General features: G+C 40.3%; 1 protein-coding gene across 1 annotated transcript in view; it reads left to right on the top strand.

Annotated features, from left to right (window-relative positions):
• Positions 1-6,929, top strand: part of PDYN (prodynorphin) — a 74,672-nt gene extending 67,743 nt beyond the window's left edge. Inside the window, exon 3 of the mRNA XM_086929058.1 lies at positions 5,631-6,929. Coding sequence (XP_086785184.1) covers positions 5,631-6,266 — 636 coding nt within the window. The 3' untranslated portion in view covers positions 6,267-6,929. The remainder of the gene's footprint in view (positions 1-5,630) is intronic.
• Positions 6,930-14,589: the final 7,660 nt, after the last annotated feature.

The raw sequence follows: 14,589 nt of genomic DNA, 5'->3' as shown, positions 1-14,589 counted from the left end.
AAACTTGAGGCCTCTGCACTGTTTGACAAGGCTCATAATACTCTTCTTCCTCATCATCCTCCTTGTATTCAACATGAAGCTGAGAGGGGCTGCTTGCAGGGCTGTACTGCCCATCATCCTCTGACCAAAAAATGGCTTGGAGGCAATAGAGAAATGTATGAAGGGTCATGGTAGTAGCCTCTCACAAACGGGAGCGTAGACGCTAATTTTGATGTCAAAATAGGGGTAACTTGCAGTGAAGTAGGCCTTTTCTGTGTGATCGTCAACGAGATGACCATGGAAGGAGACACAGGGACAGCTGAAGCTGCGACTACTGATGTCAATGTCAACGTTGTCGTCCTCGATGTCGTCGATGGACGACCCGTCGTCGACAATGATGTCGAAGTGGAAGTCGTCGTCGACGGTGGAAGCGTCGGTGAGCAGAGAACCGTCATCGACGATGGGAGCGTCGACGAGAGTAGAACTGTCGTCGAAGGTGGGAGCATCAACGGGCATGGGGCCATCATTGATGGTGCCGTCGAAAGAGGTGAGACTGTGATCGTCGGCGGAATCATCGACGTTGTCGTCGACGGAGGCGATTTAGTCTTCGTCGTCGAAGGAATAGATCTTACCGGTTCTTCCGTCGACGGAGACAGCGTCGACGAACTCTGAGGTGGCTTCGTCATCGGCGGGGTCTTTTTTGATGACAACGATGATCTGAGAGACTCTGACTGAGTCTTGGACTGTTTCAATGCCGTTTTCAATGACATTTTTGATGTTTCCACAGTTTTTCCCTCAGAAGAGAATGAAAGCTTCTCTTTTTAGAGGAGTAGTGGCCAGTCTCCTGATGAGACTTTTTTGATGATTTGCCAGTTCTTTCAGGTGTATCTTCAGATCTATCTCTCTTCTTAGACTGAAGGCTCTCAAAATCATCTTTTCAGACACCACTTCAGATCCCACCTTCAACTTCTCCAGCCAGATCAATAATCTGCCCTCTCTATCCTTTAGGGTCTTTGAGGAAAAGGTTCTACAAATCCTGCACTCCTTGACCTTATGAGACGGATACAAGCAGTATATACATTCCTTGCGGGGATCCCCAAAATGCAGTCTCTTTTTCCCACAGGAACCATAAGATAAGAATAATCCTTTCTTTGAAGATTCAGAAATCCTGTACTCACAGTCTTCAGCAAACTTTGAGAAAAAACTGAGCAGAGCTCAGTGAGACTCCGTCACACGACGTGCAGTAGAAAATCTGAGGGACTTGCCTCTCTGTGGAGTGTTCTAAAGGGTGCTGGAGCCTGATTGGCTGGGTTCCAAATTTGGTTCTTTTCATAAAAGGACGAGGATAGGCTAGTGTAGTGACTTTATGGTCCATTAGAGCCTATTGTATGATATTTTACTACTATTGTGTATATATTTTATTTGTGCCATGAGACTCCCACCTCGACAGCGGGGATGATTCAGGCATGTGAATCTATGAATGATACTCCAATACTGGATAACAGGTAAGAAGTAGCTTGGTCAAGAGATAATGATGAGATTTGGTCTAAGAAGACAAGTAATTATGGATCAAGACTGCCAGCAGGCCAGGTCCGGAAAGAGATTGCCCAGGTAACACCCAAAAATTGTTGCCGATATAGGTGAGGTGCAGCACGGGTTAATGCCCCTAAAAAAGGCAACTAACATGAACTTATCAGAAGGAACAATAGAAATAAAGAAGGTGGAAAATAGAAAGAGAGCATGTGACAGAGGATAAAGATGTCTCTCTTTTAGGGCTACGGCCTCTTTTGACTGTAGGATTTGGAGATACTCTTGGTCTATGTTAGCAGGTTCAGTGGGAGTCAGTCTTGGCGATCAACTTAAAACAAGAATTTGATGATTTAGTCTCAGAAGTGAAAAATTCCACCTATTTGCAAAAAAATATTTAAGGAAAATGGTTTTGCAGGGAGCTTTATGACATGGCAGGACAGGGAGCTGATTTCAAATTGCAGTAGTAGCACTTTGAAATGTCCGAGGACAGGGGTTTGTTGGGCCTCAGAGGAAGAAATTAATTTCACTTTCTTATATTATTCTAGCAAAATATATAGTAACTCCCCTAGTGTCGGTATGAATGAATTAAAGTATTTATAGTTCAAATCTGGAATCCAGTAGTTTCAGAGGTATTAGGTTTATAGATAATCCCTTTTCTTTGCAAGAGCTTGAGGAGGTGGTGGGCAATTTACCAGGGGGTAATCAATGTGGCACAGATGTGTTTCCCTCCACATTTTATACCGTATTTGCAAATCTGTTAGACCCACACTTACCTTAGGTAGCTTACTGTATTTTAAAGGGAGGTGTGCACCGTCTGTTCTTAGTGACAGGAAATGTGGTAATCCTTTAAAAAAAAAGGGAAAAATCCAGCGGACCCAAATTCATATTATGCTTTTAAATTCTGACTATAAAATCGTTAAAAAGGTTCAATAAAGTAGCTTTGAAATTAATTCATGCAGAACAGAATGGTTTTATAGCGGGTCGGCAGCTGTGTACAAATACCAGTTATTTAATCGAAGCCATAGATGTATTAGCTACCAACCAAATTCCTGCAGTGATTTTTCTATAGGCTGCCGACAGGGCCTTTGACCGCTTGGTCTGGGAAACTCTTATATGCAATTTAGAAACATGTGGAATCTTCACCTAGTTCACAGGGTTTATAGAGAGTATATATATAATGGTGAGGACAAATACATTTTAAATTCATCCGAAATTGGAGCTTTTAAGGTTCAGTGTGGAACAAGTCAAGGCTATCCTCTTTCACCTGTTCTTTTCGCCTTTTTTATCGAACCATTCGTTTTAGTCAGCCGCAGCGATAAAATAATTCAGGCCCTCATCTCCCAAATCTCCAAGATTAAGCTATACTACAATGATATTATGCTGATGTTGAGCTTAAAGAAGGAAGTGTGGGAGAGTTTGTTCAAAATGTTCTCAATATATTAAGTAACTTCTATAGGGAGCCTGCTACTGGATTTCAAATCTGTGTGCACACTCACCTCAATACTATATTATACACCCCAATACTATACGATACGGAAGATATAGAGGATCTGTATGATATGAATTATAATCCACTTCTTGACAAAGTTAAAGGATGATTGATAAAATGTACAATACTTTCCATTACTCTTCTAGTAAGGGTAACTTTAATAAAGGGGACAGTCCTCCCCTCCATTTATTTATTATTTTGGTTTCAGTTGCACTATGTATAATATACTCTCGATTTTTTTAAATTTGTTGATTCTATGATCTTGTACTTTTTATGGCATATTTCTAGCCCAAGATTGACATTAAGCACGTTATACAGAGGCACAGAAGAAGGGGTTTAGCACTCCCAAGCTTGAAATCATATTACTATGCACGTGTTGCACAATATGCATTCAGGTTTAGAACAACGTTAATCTTAGGGAGCCACCTACAAAATGAATTGATGGACACAATTTGAAGAGAAAATCAAATTAGAGATATTTGAAGGTTAACTAAATCCCCCCAAAAAGTGAGGTGCAAAATGCTACATTAGCCTTTTTAAAAGGAAAGTACCATTTTATAGATCTTAGTCCATCCCTATATTAAGTCAGAAGCTTGTTTGGATCAGGTTGAGTGGGACAATAGAGGTTCTAACTGATGTTTTGAATAACAATAAATAGAAGAGTTGGAGTGAAATCGAACCTCAGCTTAGTGCAAATAAATGGTGGTTGCAGTGGTCCTATAGGGCTCTTTACGATGCTCTCTCCAACATATAGATCGAACAATTATATCAGATTGAAAGTATCAGATGGAAAATTTAATTAGCACTTCTTATTTGAAGAAATTAGGGTTCTGGAATAAGTATTTGTTATCAGCACGAAGATTTTATATCTACTGTAGGATCGCTAATAGAAGGTTAAAAGAGGGAAATATGGTATTGACCCGAGATATATGGCAGAAAATTAATTCGTTTAATTTTACAGCTTTGAAAGGGGCCAATTCTCGCAAAATGCAATTTTATTCTAAATGGCTGATAAATAGGACCCCATAGTTTTTAAATAAAATGAATGTGGGGAGTCCTAATCACTGTTTTAGGTCAGAAGTCATAGATAACGGAGATTGGTTACACTTCATCTGGAATTGTGGTACATTCGGGGCCCATATACTCTTCCGTAATCGGATAACTCGAGAACTTACTGATAGTTAGTTCAGTGCAGGCGCCTTATTTCTAATGTCCGACGTTGCTTCTTGTGTCGAATACCGTTCTCGGCGGCACGCCCGTATTTATTCTGTTCGAGACCGCATATTAGCTAAGCGGAGGTAACGTGTCTTAATGTCATCAACGATATGAACAACAGACTGTGTGGATGCTCATCGGTCCACGCTATCAATAGGTTCCAAAATATAGCGCAAGAACGGTATTTGGCACAAGAAGCAAGGTCGGCCATTAGAAATACGGCGCCCACACTGAACTAACTATCAGTAAATTCTCGAGTTGTCCGATTACGGAAGAATATACGGAAGGCTATACTGTACGCCTGTTTACCTTCGTTTACTTTCGTTTTCCCTCTTTTGTAATAACAGATTCTAAGAGAACCCAACCGACGAGTGCAATGTGAGTGCGTATTCACGTTTTTATTTATTTTTTTCGTTCATCATTTGGAATACACTTATGCATGAGCACACGGGGCACTACACAGTCTAATGTTTACACATGTTGCCTTTAGGGGCTATAAGGACACATCGAATAGGAATATAAATATACTGCACTGTGGTTTTGATATAAGACACTAGGATGTATTAAAAACATGTGCTATGATTTCATGTTTTAGAGATTCTCCCTGAAGAAGGGCTTTCTGTCCGAAATGCATAGGAGCCATCTAAGCATATGTGGAAAATATATTGGTTTCGAAAAAGCATGCAAAATGAAATGATGTAAATTTCTGACACGCATCGAAGGACATTGAAGTAATGAAAATTTTAAATATTGCTTAAAAAGCGCAAAAACTCTGTGGAGTCCATTCTATATAGGAACCTAAGGTGTGCCCAAGGGGATGCAACCAAACTAGTTCGCAAATCCATCCTGAATTTTAAACTGAATGTAACAGCCATCCGTAGCCTTCCTTAAGCCTCAGATTCACACAGTTACAGCTAAAATAATACTAATATATAACATAAATCTGAGAGTAACACTACTCTTCCATAGCCCATAAACTCATCCCATCCACAGCAACAACAAAAAAATACCCCAGAATCAAGCACAAGTCAGAGAGAAACATCGCCATTCCACAGACGCCAAGGTTCCAATAATTCACAGCTCAAAATTCCCTCAAAATGGAAAATAACCAAACACCCATTCACAGTCTGCCACCCTCAAACTACTCCAGCAAAATCACAGAAAGAAAATTAAGGAAACATCTTAGAACAACCTATGCCTTTCCACATGCCTCGGAAATAATAAAATGGCCACAAAATTAGGGATAATCTGGGAATGGTCCACGTTCTCAGCTTCTTTGCTCACAGGCAAGAGTTATTTTCTTGTTCTTTGTTTTGTTGACCGCGATTGCTGGGACTGTTTGATGCGTACCCTTAAATTATTGCATGAAACAAATTAGTGAAGTCATTGCTAACTCTTTACCTCCTCCACTTCTTAGATTTGTTCCCTGGAGTGTGAGGGTGCCCTGCGGTCCTCTGCTGAGTGGGTGAAATGCCAAGCGGTCCTGTCTTCCTTCATGCCACCCCTGATAGAGACCAATAAACAGATTCGAACCACTGCTGATGCCAGCCCGGATGGTGAAGAGGTGCCTGGAGATCAGCCGGGTGGCATGGCCAAGCGCTACGGAGGCTTCATGAAGAAATTGGAGAAGAGCAAAGCCTTTGCCAATTCCCTCCTGCGTGAAAATAGTGTCACTGGCAAGGGTGGGTCTGCCAAAAAGTATGGGGGCTTTACACGCAAGTTTGGAGAGAGGGAAGTGGCTAGTCTTGAACCCGTAGCAACTGAGAGTGAAGAAATGGCAAATTATGCTGACAGCACAGAGATGGGCTTTCTCAAGGATGAGAGAAAACGCTATGGGGGTTTCCTGCGCAAATACCCAAAGCGCAGCGCTGATCCAGTGGAAGGGACGGACCACCTGCACAAGCGTTACGGGGGCTTTATGCGCAGAATCCGGCCCAAGCTCAAGTGGGACAATGAGAAGCGCTATGGTGGTTTCCTGCGCCGCCAGTTTAAGGTGACGACCCGATCTGATGAGGACCCCCGCGCCTTCTCCGGGGAGACTGCAGACCTATAGGCACAGCTTGTAGGGCCTGCCGGTAAAAGTCCATTAAAGACTGTGTGACTCATCCATGACATCGCCCACCTTCACTGCTCAGCCAAACAAATAGAAATCAATGAGTGCAAGCACCGTACAAATCAACAAAAAATATAAAAAAATACATTACTGTAAAATGAATGTACAAATTCAGTGTTCCCTCCACAAACCCCTCCCCAAATAAAATAACCTCTTCATCCCTCATTTAGTCTCAGCCTGCCTAGCCTTTGCATATTTTTGAACCATGTTATATACTCCCATTGTTTAGTTTATTTATACTGTTGGATTTAAAGTGCATCCTTTTTATTGTGAACACAATATTTATGTTACAGAACTTCCGCGTCTAAGATGTCTCAACATGTAGTCATAAGCTCCAATATTTGATAGCACCGTACAGTAGCACTTGATTTTGTTAGACAAGTAAAGCTTCAATTATATTCACACAGAGAAGGCATTTTTTAATCTCAATAAGGTACTTTGAAATGCTTGTGTGATTTAGATACATTTCTAGAGTTGCACTGTTATTTTTCTATGCTTCTTTCTTCCATCAATATTGTAATGACATCACATGCTGCTGGTTCCACTATGGTGGCTTCCTCCTTCAGTAGACTTTCTAATTAAATTTGTTGCTGGTACATTCAACGCCACATGGTCTGCAGCTCCTTGCCTTCCTCAGCCTCCTCCCCATACCTTCACACATCTCCCCTCTAATGTGTACTTCTGCGGCTTCCCACTGCTCCAGAGCAAGGAATTGCCAAATATTATGTCAGTACAGTGTGTGAAATACTTAACCTGGCTGGATGTCCAAGGCTGAAGCTGTCACAAAGTAAGAGAACAAGTGAGGCATGGAAAACGAGAACATAACCTTTAGAAAGAAGTTATATGAGGCATGGTTGCATAGGACTTTCCACTATGTTTGCATCATAATATTTAGAGGGTAGAAGTTCACAAATATTTTTTCAAATCATGTGTCTTAGGTGTCACACCTAGATGTTCTCCATCGTTTTTAGCATATCTGCCCTAGATTTTACATCTTCTGTGGGAGCGTCTTATATTTGTAACTCTTTCTTTGTTTCCCTTCTGCATCATCAAAACATTGACCTGCATTCTCCATGCATCGTTGAACTCCTTAACTGTTTTCCTTCTGTAACATACAAATCTTGTCTTGTATTGATCTTGTATCAAATGAATCATAACTTGTGTTCTGTGTTTCAAAATATTCTTGTCTTGTGTTCCTGTAGTATCATTCCATGCATCCTGAATCAAAAGAATCTTGTCTTGTGTTCCTCTTATCTCATACTATTCATCCTCTCACAAATGAATCGTGTGTCCCTCGGGTATCGTGTGCCTCCTCAATGGATAGACTCTTGCCTCATGTTCATCTTGCATCTCTTGGATCCTAAATCTTGTGCCTTCATTGTCCTCTCAATCATGTCATGTGTTTATCTCACAAATACTTCCTCCAAGCTGTATATATTGGATCATTCTCATTCTTACCCCTGTATGTGTAAAATATTTGCTGATTTTCTGCCCACATATTCCAATTGCTTCCAGGTTTCAGTGGTTGATTATCTGCCATGGACCTTCTCGTGTCTCTGCCCTGAACATTGTTGCTTTCTTATCGAACCGCTTTACAAATTGGTGTGTCAATATAGTTTCAAATGTATTGATTTAGACAATATCATTCCAGTGCTATCCAGCTCTTTAAACATTAGAAGTGAATCTAAACTTGATGTGTGCAATGTTGCAATGTATTTTCTTCTGCAACTTAATTACGTTTTCTTAAAACATTGCACTCTTCATGAACGTTACACAGTCTGTGAAGTTTGAAAAAAGTATATAGTGTTGAAAAACGTTGGTTAAAGTTCCACAAACGCAAACTGCAATGTTTGCTACCTTAATCCAACTTTGAGGTTGAAGTTTGAAACTTCTCAGTCCAATTGTGGGCACAATTAACATTGTGTAATTTTTTTTTGTGTTTAAGTCCTCATTTTCCACACTCCCTTCTGACTGACCGCTTAGCTCTCACTTTAACCACCTGTCCTGCCACCAGAAATAGCTGGGCTTGTCAGCTAAGACTTTAATGGGCTAGGCTTTGCCCAATACCTCATCTGAAAAGCCATTCAGCCTAATATTCGGACCATGGGGGGAGCCGGGTGTCACACGTGCCCATTTATCGGGAAACAGAGTTTACATCCCATGCGCTACAATGCATGTATTTACAATGCAAGCCATCGTTTCCACGACTTGCTGTAGGGGGCGCGCTAAACTAAGGAATAGTATAATTTACTACTTCACCACTTCCCTACTGTTGCACACGCTGGAGTTGGAAAGGTAAATCTACAGCAAGTCAAATAAATGACTTGCAATGTAATGGTTTGCATTGTAACAACCAAGAAAATATAATTGGAAGGTTCCCCTGGTTCTATTCACAGGGAGGGGAGCGAGTGCAGTAAAAAAGACAGCTCTGTGGTCTTAATTTTTGGTCATCCAATAACCAATATATTAACTATTTGTTAGAACAGTGTGGCATCTAGGGGGAGGGGGGACGCAATGCTAGTTAAAATGCATTACTCGATGTACACTTAACCTTAGTACCAATAAATGTCACTCTTAAGTACAAGAAACAATTGAACAAGAATTTATAAAAATATATCACAATTTATTTAAATAAGGTACCTCCCTTTTCGGGTTACACTCTAAATTAAAAATATAGGTTTAAAACAATGCATTTCATTGTAAAAACAATATCCTTAAACATAAAACAGTCAAAAAACAGGGGTCGACGCGGCGTTTCGGTGGTTTTGAAATAGTTGCACCTTCATCAGGACGTTTTGACTAGATTGACTTGAAATTTCTGTTGTAATATGTGCACTAATTGTGACAATCAGATGAAAATAAACAAAGTAACTCACAATGGTGTGACACATACAATAAGAAGTTTCATTAATTGTAAAACAAAAACCTAAAATATCCAGCTGAGCTCAGCCATTCAGCCTAGAAGGGCAAGAGGTAGATATCCACTATTTACAGATTTCTCTTCTCCCCAGTAAGATTAGAAAGAACAAGTTGCTGCGGTTTCCCTGGAGTAAACCGGGCCCTGGCGAGCATCCAAAGACAATCGTCTCAGGACTTACCTCAAAACTGCATCAAAATATGCCGTTCAGGACCGTACCAACTTCGTCCCAAAATTGCTGAATATTGGGACAGGTCACGAACATGTGAAAATCACCAGGCTCGTGCAGCCTGTACCTCCTTCAGCAGGCCTCTTCATTTTGTGTAAATTTATAAATGTTACACAAATAGTTCCTCACTAATGTAGTTATACTTTTTTTTTAGGCCCCCTCAAGATCAAATATAGTCTTTTCCCCTCATTGTTTTACTTGTGAAGATCTAACTATGTACAAGTACATCCAAAAATCTAAAACAAAACTACACAGGTACTACTGTATCTTGAAGCCCTTTAACTTTCACATTTGATGTGTATAACAAACACAAAACTTTGTAAATGATACATCACAAACATACACCATCAAAGCAATCACCATCATTCCCTAGCAGTCAATTAAATTATATTTCTGATACTTTAACCAAAATGTAAACAACATTTAATCAAACTCAGTGTCATTGTACATAGACCATTAAAAAGAAGGATGCAATCCTTTCTTAAAACACAAAACTACAGTGTGCTAATGCATACCAGTGCTTAATTTCTAAAAAAAAAAAAAAAAAGAAAGATGTGCCGGGGCTATTGTCAGGAGGCCACTGCAGCTTGCAACACGCATGGCCTCCGCCATGCTGCCAATGATAGTAACAACACAACTTCTAACCATCACACCCCTACAAAGATGACAATTCGGCCTATTTCAGGCCCCAAATCTGTAAGAAAATCTTAGACAGCAGGTAATAGTCATTTGTAATGTATATTGACTTAATAATTAACTGTTTTTGTGGTCATCTCTAAATTAGCCTGACATCGCCACCTTCTTGCAGACTCTCACAAGTGGCGGTGTTGACAATTAAGTGCCGGTGTCAAGCACCGGAAACCACTGATCCAAATTAAGCACTGAAGCATACTTCTGTGCATGAAGAGATCAACCTACTTCAGTAATGATGCTGGTTAGCAGCAAGGCTTTAGGACATTACGGATGAATCATGAGGTTCATCGCCATAGGATTCAGCAGGGGATTCTAATATGCACTGTAAATCATTCTCATACTAAGATAAAATAAAAACAACAAACTAAATACAAAATGAGATGAATGCACATATGATAGTTCTAAGTCCAATAACAAAGTTAGTTTATTTCAACAGGAGTATCGAGCAGTGCATCCTGCAATTATCAATTTAAAGAGATCATCAAATTCATCTAGTTATTTCACTATGTACATGAATGACAAGTCCGGTCAAGTCATGTCAAAATTACTGCAGTTATTAAACATGAATAAAACAGCCACTGCTATATAGTGAAATTAAAATAAAAAAACTAGACTTTAGAAAATTAAACCTGGAATCACAAAATATGGTGCACCATATATAGATCACCAAACTATCTTAATTGATCCCACTCATAACAACTGGAAAGTGCTTTAACCACATCCGTGCGGCAGGAATTTCAGCACTGTGCTGAACATTCCTGAACAGGGTGCGGTCGTGACGGAACCATTCCATCATCAGCACAGCTCAACCGTGACTGATGACGGAAAGGTTCCGTCACCCGCATCGAAGGGGTTAAGATGTACTCATCGCAACCTCTGCGTCAATACTCTGCTGAGAAATTGAGCTATGTCTGTTCAGACATTGCAATGACTTTCAAAGAGTTCGTCCCTTTCTTTTTCTCTCATCCTTGAGAAAACAAATCTATGTGCCGTCAGTGTAATTAGCTTCTAAGTTCAGATGAGATGGGGGCATTTAGGGTGATATCAAATCAAACATGCATGTGCAATGCAGTAGGTCTTGCATTTGCGAGAGTTTGAGCTATTGACATTGTAAACAACAATGCCTTTTATGTATGTGTGTTGAAAAGCTGCAAGCAGTGCGTAAACACGCGCTTTGTACTTCTAAACCCTGCTTACGAGAAACAAGGTTGGCAGTAAAAGAGGCGAAGTAATTGCCAGTCTTGCATCTCGTAAGCAAGGCCTACAAGCACAAAGTACGCCCTCGCAGGTTTTCAAAATACACAGATAAAATGTATTGTCATTCACAAAGCCAATAGCTCAAACTCTCGCAAATGCGAGACCTATTGCTTTGTAAATGCTTGTTTTTCTATGACTCAGCCCCGGTTTATGCTTCTTTGTCAGTTAATCTCCTCTCCTATTTAACAGTAACTCCATTGCTCTTAAACTGTTCACTGTAAACCGTCCTAACAAACATTAGCACAGGCACAATATGTAAAACGTATGTAATTAAGAAATACAAGCATTTGTAATGCAATTGGTCTCGCATTTACCCGAGTTTGACCTTTTGGCATTGTAAATGACAATGGCTTTTATTTATATTTTAAAAACCAAAACATAAATAAAAGGCAATGTCATTACAATACCAATAGCTCAAACCCGCATCTTGCAAATGCTTGTTTTATATAGCATCTTAACCCTTAGTGCAAGTATCAATATGCACCTGGAGCAGACCCCCTGGACCCGGCCAATTATAGGCCTATTTCCCTTCTTCCTTTTTTTCTAAACTCCTTGAGGCCCATGTATCTAGATGCATGTCCAATTTTATCGAAAATTCTGAATACCTAGCACCAAATCAAGCAGGATTTCGGCCATCTCACTCAACAGAAACTGTCATCTTGGCTGTCCAGGACACATTAAGATCTAATGCAGACAAGGTCGTTCATCAGGCCCTGGTGCTCCTTGATTTGTCGGCCGCGTTCGACACGGTTGACTATAACATTCTGATTAACCGTGTTGAGCAGGCCGGCGTCGGGGCCCTGCTCTGCACTGGATTGCTTCTTTCATTACAAATCACACGCAGTCAGTGAGACTAGGGACTTTTACAGCCCCCAGGATGTCATCTACCTGTGGGGTACCACAAGGTTCGTAACTTTCTCCTTTATTATTTAATTTATATCTCCGCCCACTGATACACTCCTTAATGGAGTATAACATCACCATTTTTAACTACGCTGATGATCTTCAGTTAATTATCCCTTTAAACACTCCGGATTCATCCGCCGAATGTCTAGCTGTCATGTCACATATACAGAGATGGATGACCCTTAATCATCTTAAACTTAACCCGGGCAAGACAGAATTAATCCTGCCCGGGGAAAGCGAACTGAGTTGGGGCCAGCATTTCTGGCCAGCCGATATGGGAACTCCCCCCACAAAGTCCCACTCGGTTAAAAGTCTAGGGATCACACTTAATGCAGATCTATCTCTTAAAGGACAGATAGGAACAGTAGTTTCTTCCAGTTTTTTCCAACTCAAAAGATTAGGAAAATAGCCCACTTACTAACACATTCAGCACTTATTCAAGTAGTAATAGCCCTTGTACTTTCCCGTCTAGATTTCTCAAATAGCCTCTACTTGGGCCTCCCAATTGGCCTCTTAAAACGCCTTCAGATGGTCCAAAACCAGGCGGTGACACTCATCTGGAAACAGCCCAGGTGGCAATCAGCTAGGACAGGGCTGGAAAAACTTCACTGGCTACCTGTGGCCCAGCGAATTGCCTTCAAAGCAGGATGTATTACCTTTAGGGCACTACATGATAACGGCCCCGTTTTTGACAGGAAACAGATTACTAAGTACAAACTACGGCGCAATCTGCGCTCTACACATCTAGCCCTTGCAACTGTCCCCCTATTTAAGAAGAAACGTCTGAGCGGCAGCTGCTTTTACTACCTAGCCACTGCTTTCTGGAATTCCCTCCCGCCATCTATCAGACAGGGCAATGATCTCTTGACATTTCGAAAGTCTTTAAAAACGTGGCTTTACCAACAGGCTTACGCTTAGAATTGTGTCTAGTGTCTCATATGAATAGCGCCATGAAACCCAAGGGTGTACGTGAGCTCTAGAAATAGATATTAACATAACATAACATAACACCACAGAATGAAGTGTGTAATGTGCTTTTCCTTGGCACACGAGTTAGTCAACCCTGCTGCATAATGTGTCCTATCAGGAAAAAAAAAGAAAAAAAACAGCTTGTATCATCATCAAATTCCTTAAAAACAAGTGTCATCATTACTTTAACTACATATATAAATGTGGCCAGAGGAATGCAACATACTACATCAAATGGCAATGAAAAGTTCAAACATTGAAGGTCTATAAGTACATGCTGTATTTGCCAGAGTACACAAAGATGCACCCAAGACATCCGAAAGAACTTACACACGCACTGAAATAGATTGGTAATATTTTGATAAAAGAGGGGGGAAAACAAACATTGTGGTAGAACTAAACACGGACTGAATATACTTAATACAGAGAATCAAAAATCGGTATAAGGTCAATTCAACTGAGCAATTTTCAAATGATGAGAGGGCGCATTGAAGTGTCTCTTGCAGTTCCTGCTGCGGTCAGAGGTTACAAAGGGACTGAACTTCATGATGGATGCATAAAATAAGAATGCAAAATGGTAACTTTCTAACAATAAAATAAATTAACCCATGAACTTCAGACATCTTTCAGTGATTCATGCACTCTTAATCATATTAAGCTCAAATACATTCTATCTCTTTCAAATAGTAGAAAACAAACAAAATATAACGGCACACAACGTTTGGAAAAAATGTGCTGGAACACATATCACATATTTGAATTAAGTTTAACAAAATCTCTCATGGATTGGTTTAACTGTCGTTGTTAACCTTTGACAGAGTTCAAAAAGGTATTTACTCAAGCTAATCAGGTGGGCCGTTTTCCAACTGGTGGGAGGGCAGAATCATGCCACGTCTTGAAATGCTATCTCGCTAAGTCATTCATTGTTCTAAAAGCTTCAAAAAATCCTTGCAAAACGAGGAGTTAAAATAGGTTCTTGGTGATGCAAAGAAATAAAAGAGGGACAGAGACAAACTTAAACTCGGGGGCAAACCACCAATTTAGAAACCAGTAAGACCACATCCCCAAAAATGGTAAACATAGATCATTACTTTAATAAAGTGGCGGCGAGAAAACTCGAGTGTCAAACCAAAACATAAAGAAAAATCTGCAGTTTAGAAACCCAGTGGCAATATGCAGGCCATAATAGTTGTTAAAGCAATAGGAGAACCGAATTCAAACTGTCAATATCACAACATACCAGGTCTCCGTCTTTAGCACTATTTCCCCCAACTAAGAGGCAAATGGGTGCT

Source organism: Lissotriton vulgaris, chromosome 7 (genome assembly GCF_964263255.1).
Source record: "Lissotriton vulgaris chromosome 7, aLisVul1.2, whole genome shotgun sequence".
NCBI classification, from domain to species: domain Eukaryota; kingdom Metazoa; phylum Chordata; class Amphibia; order Caudata; family Salamandridae; genus Lissotriton; species Lissotriton vulgaris.
This window is presented reverse-complemented; position numbering and strand designations above follow the sequence as displayed.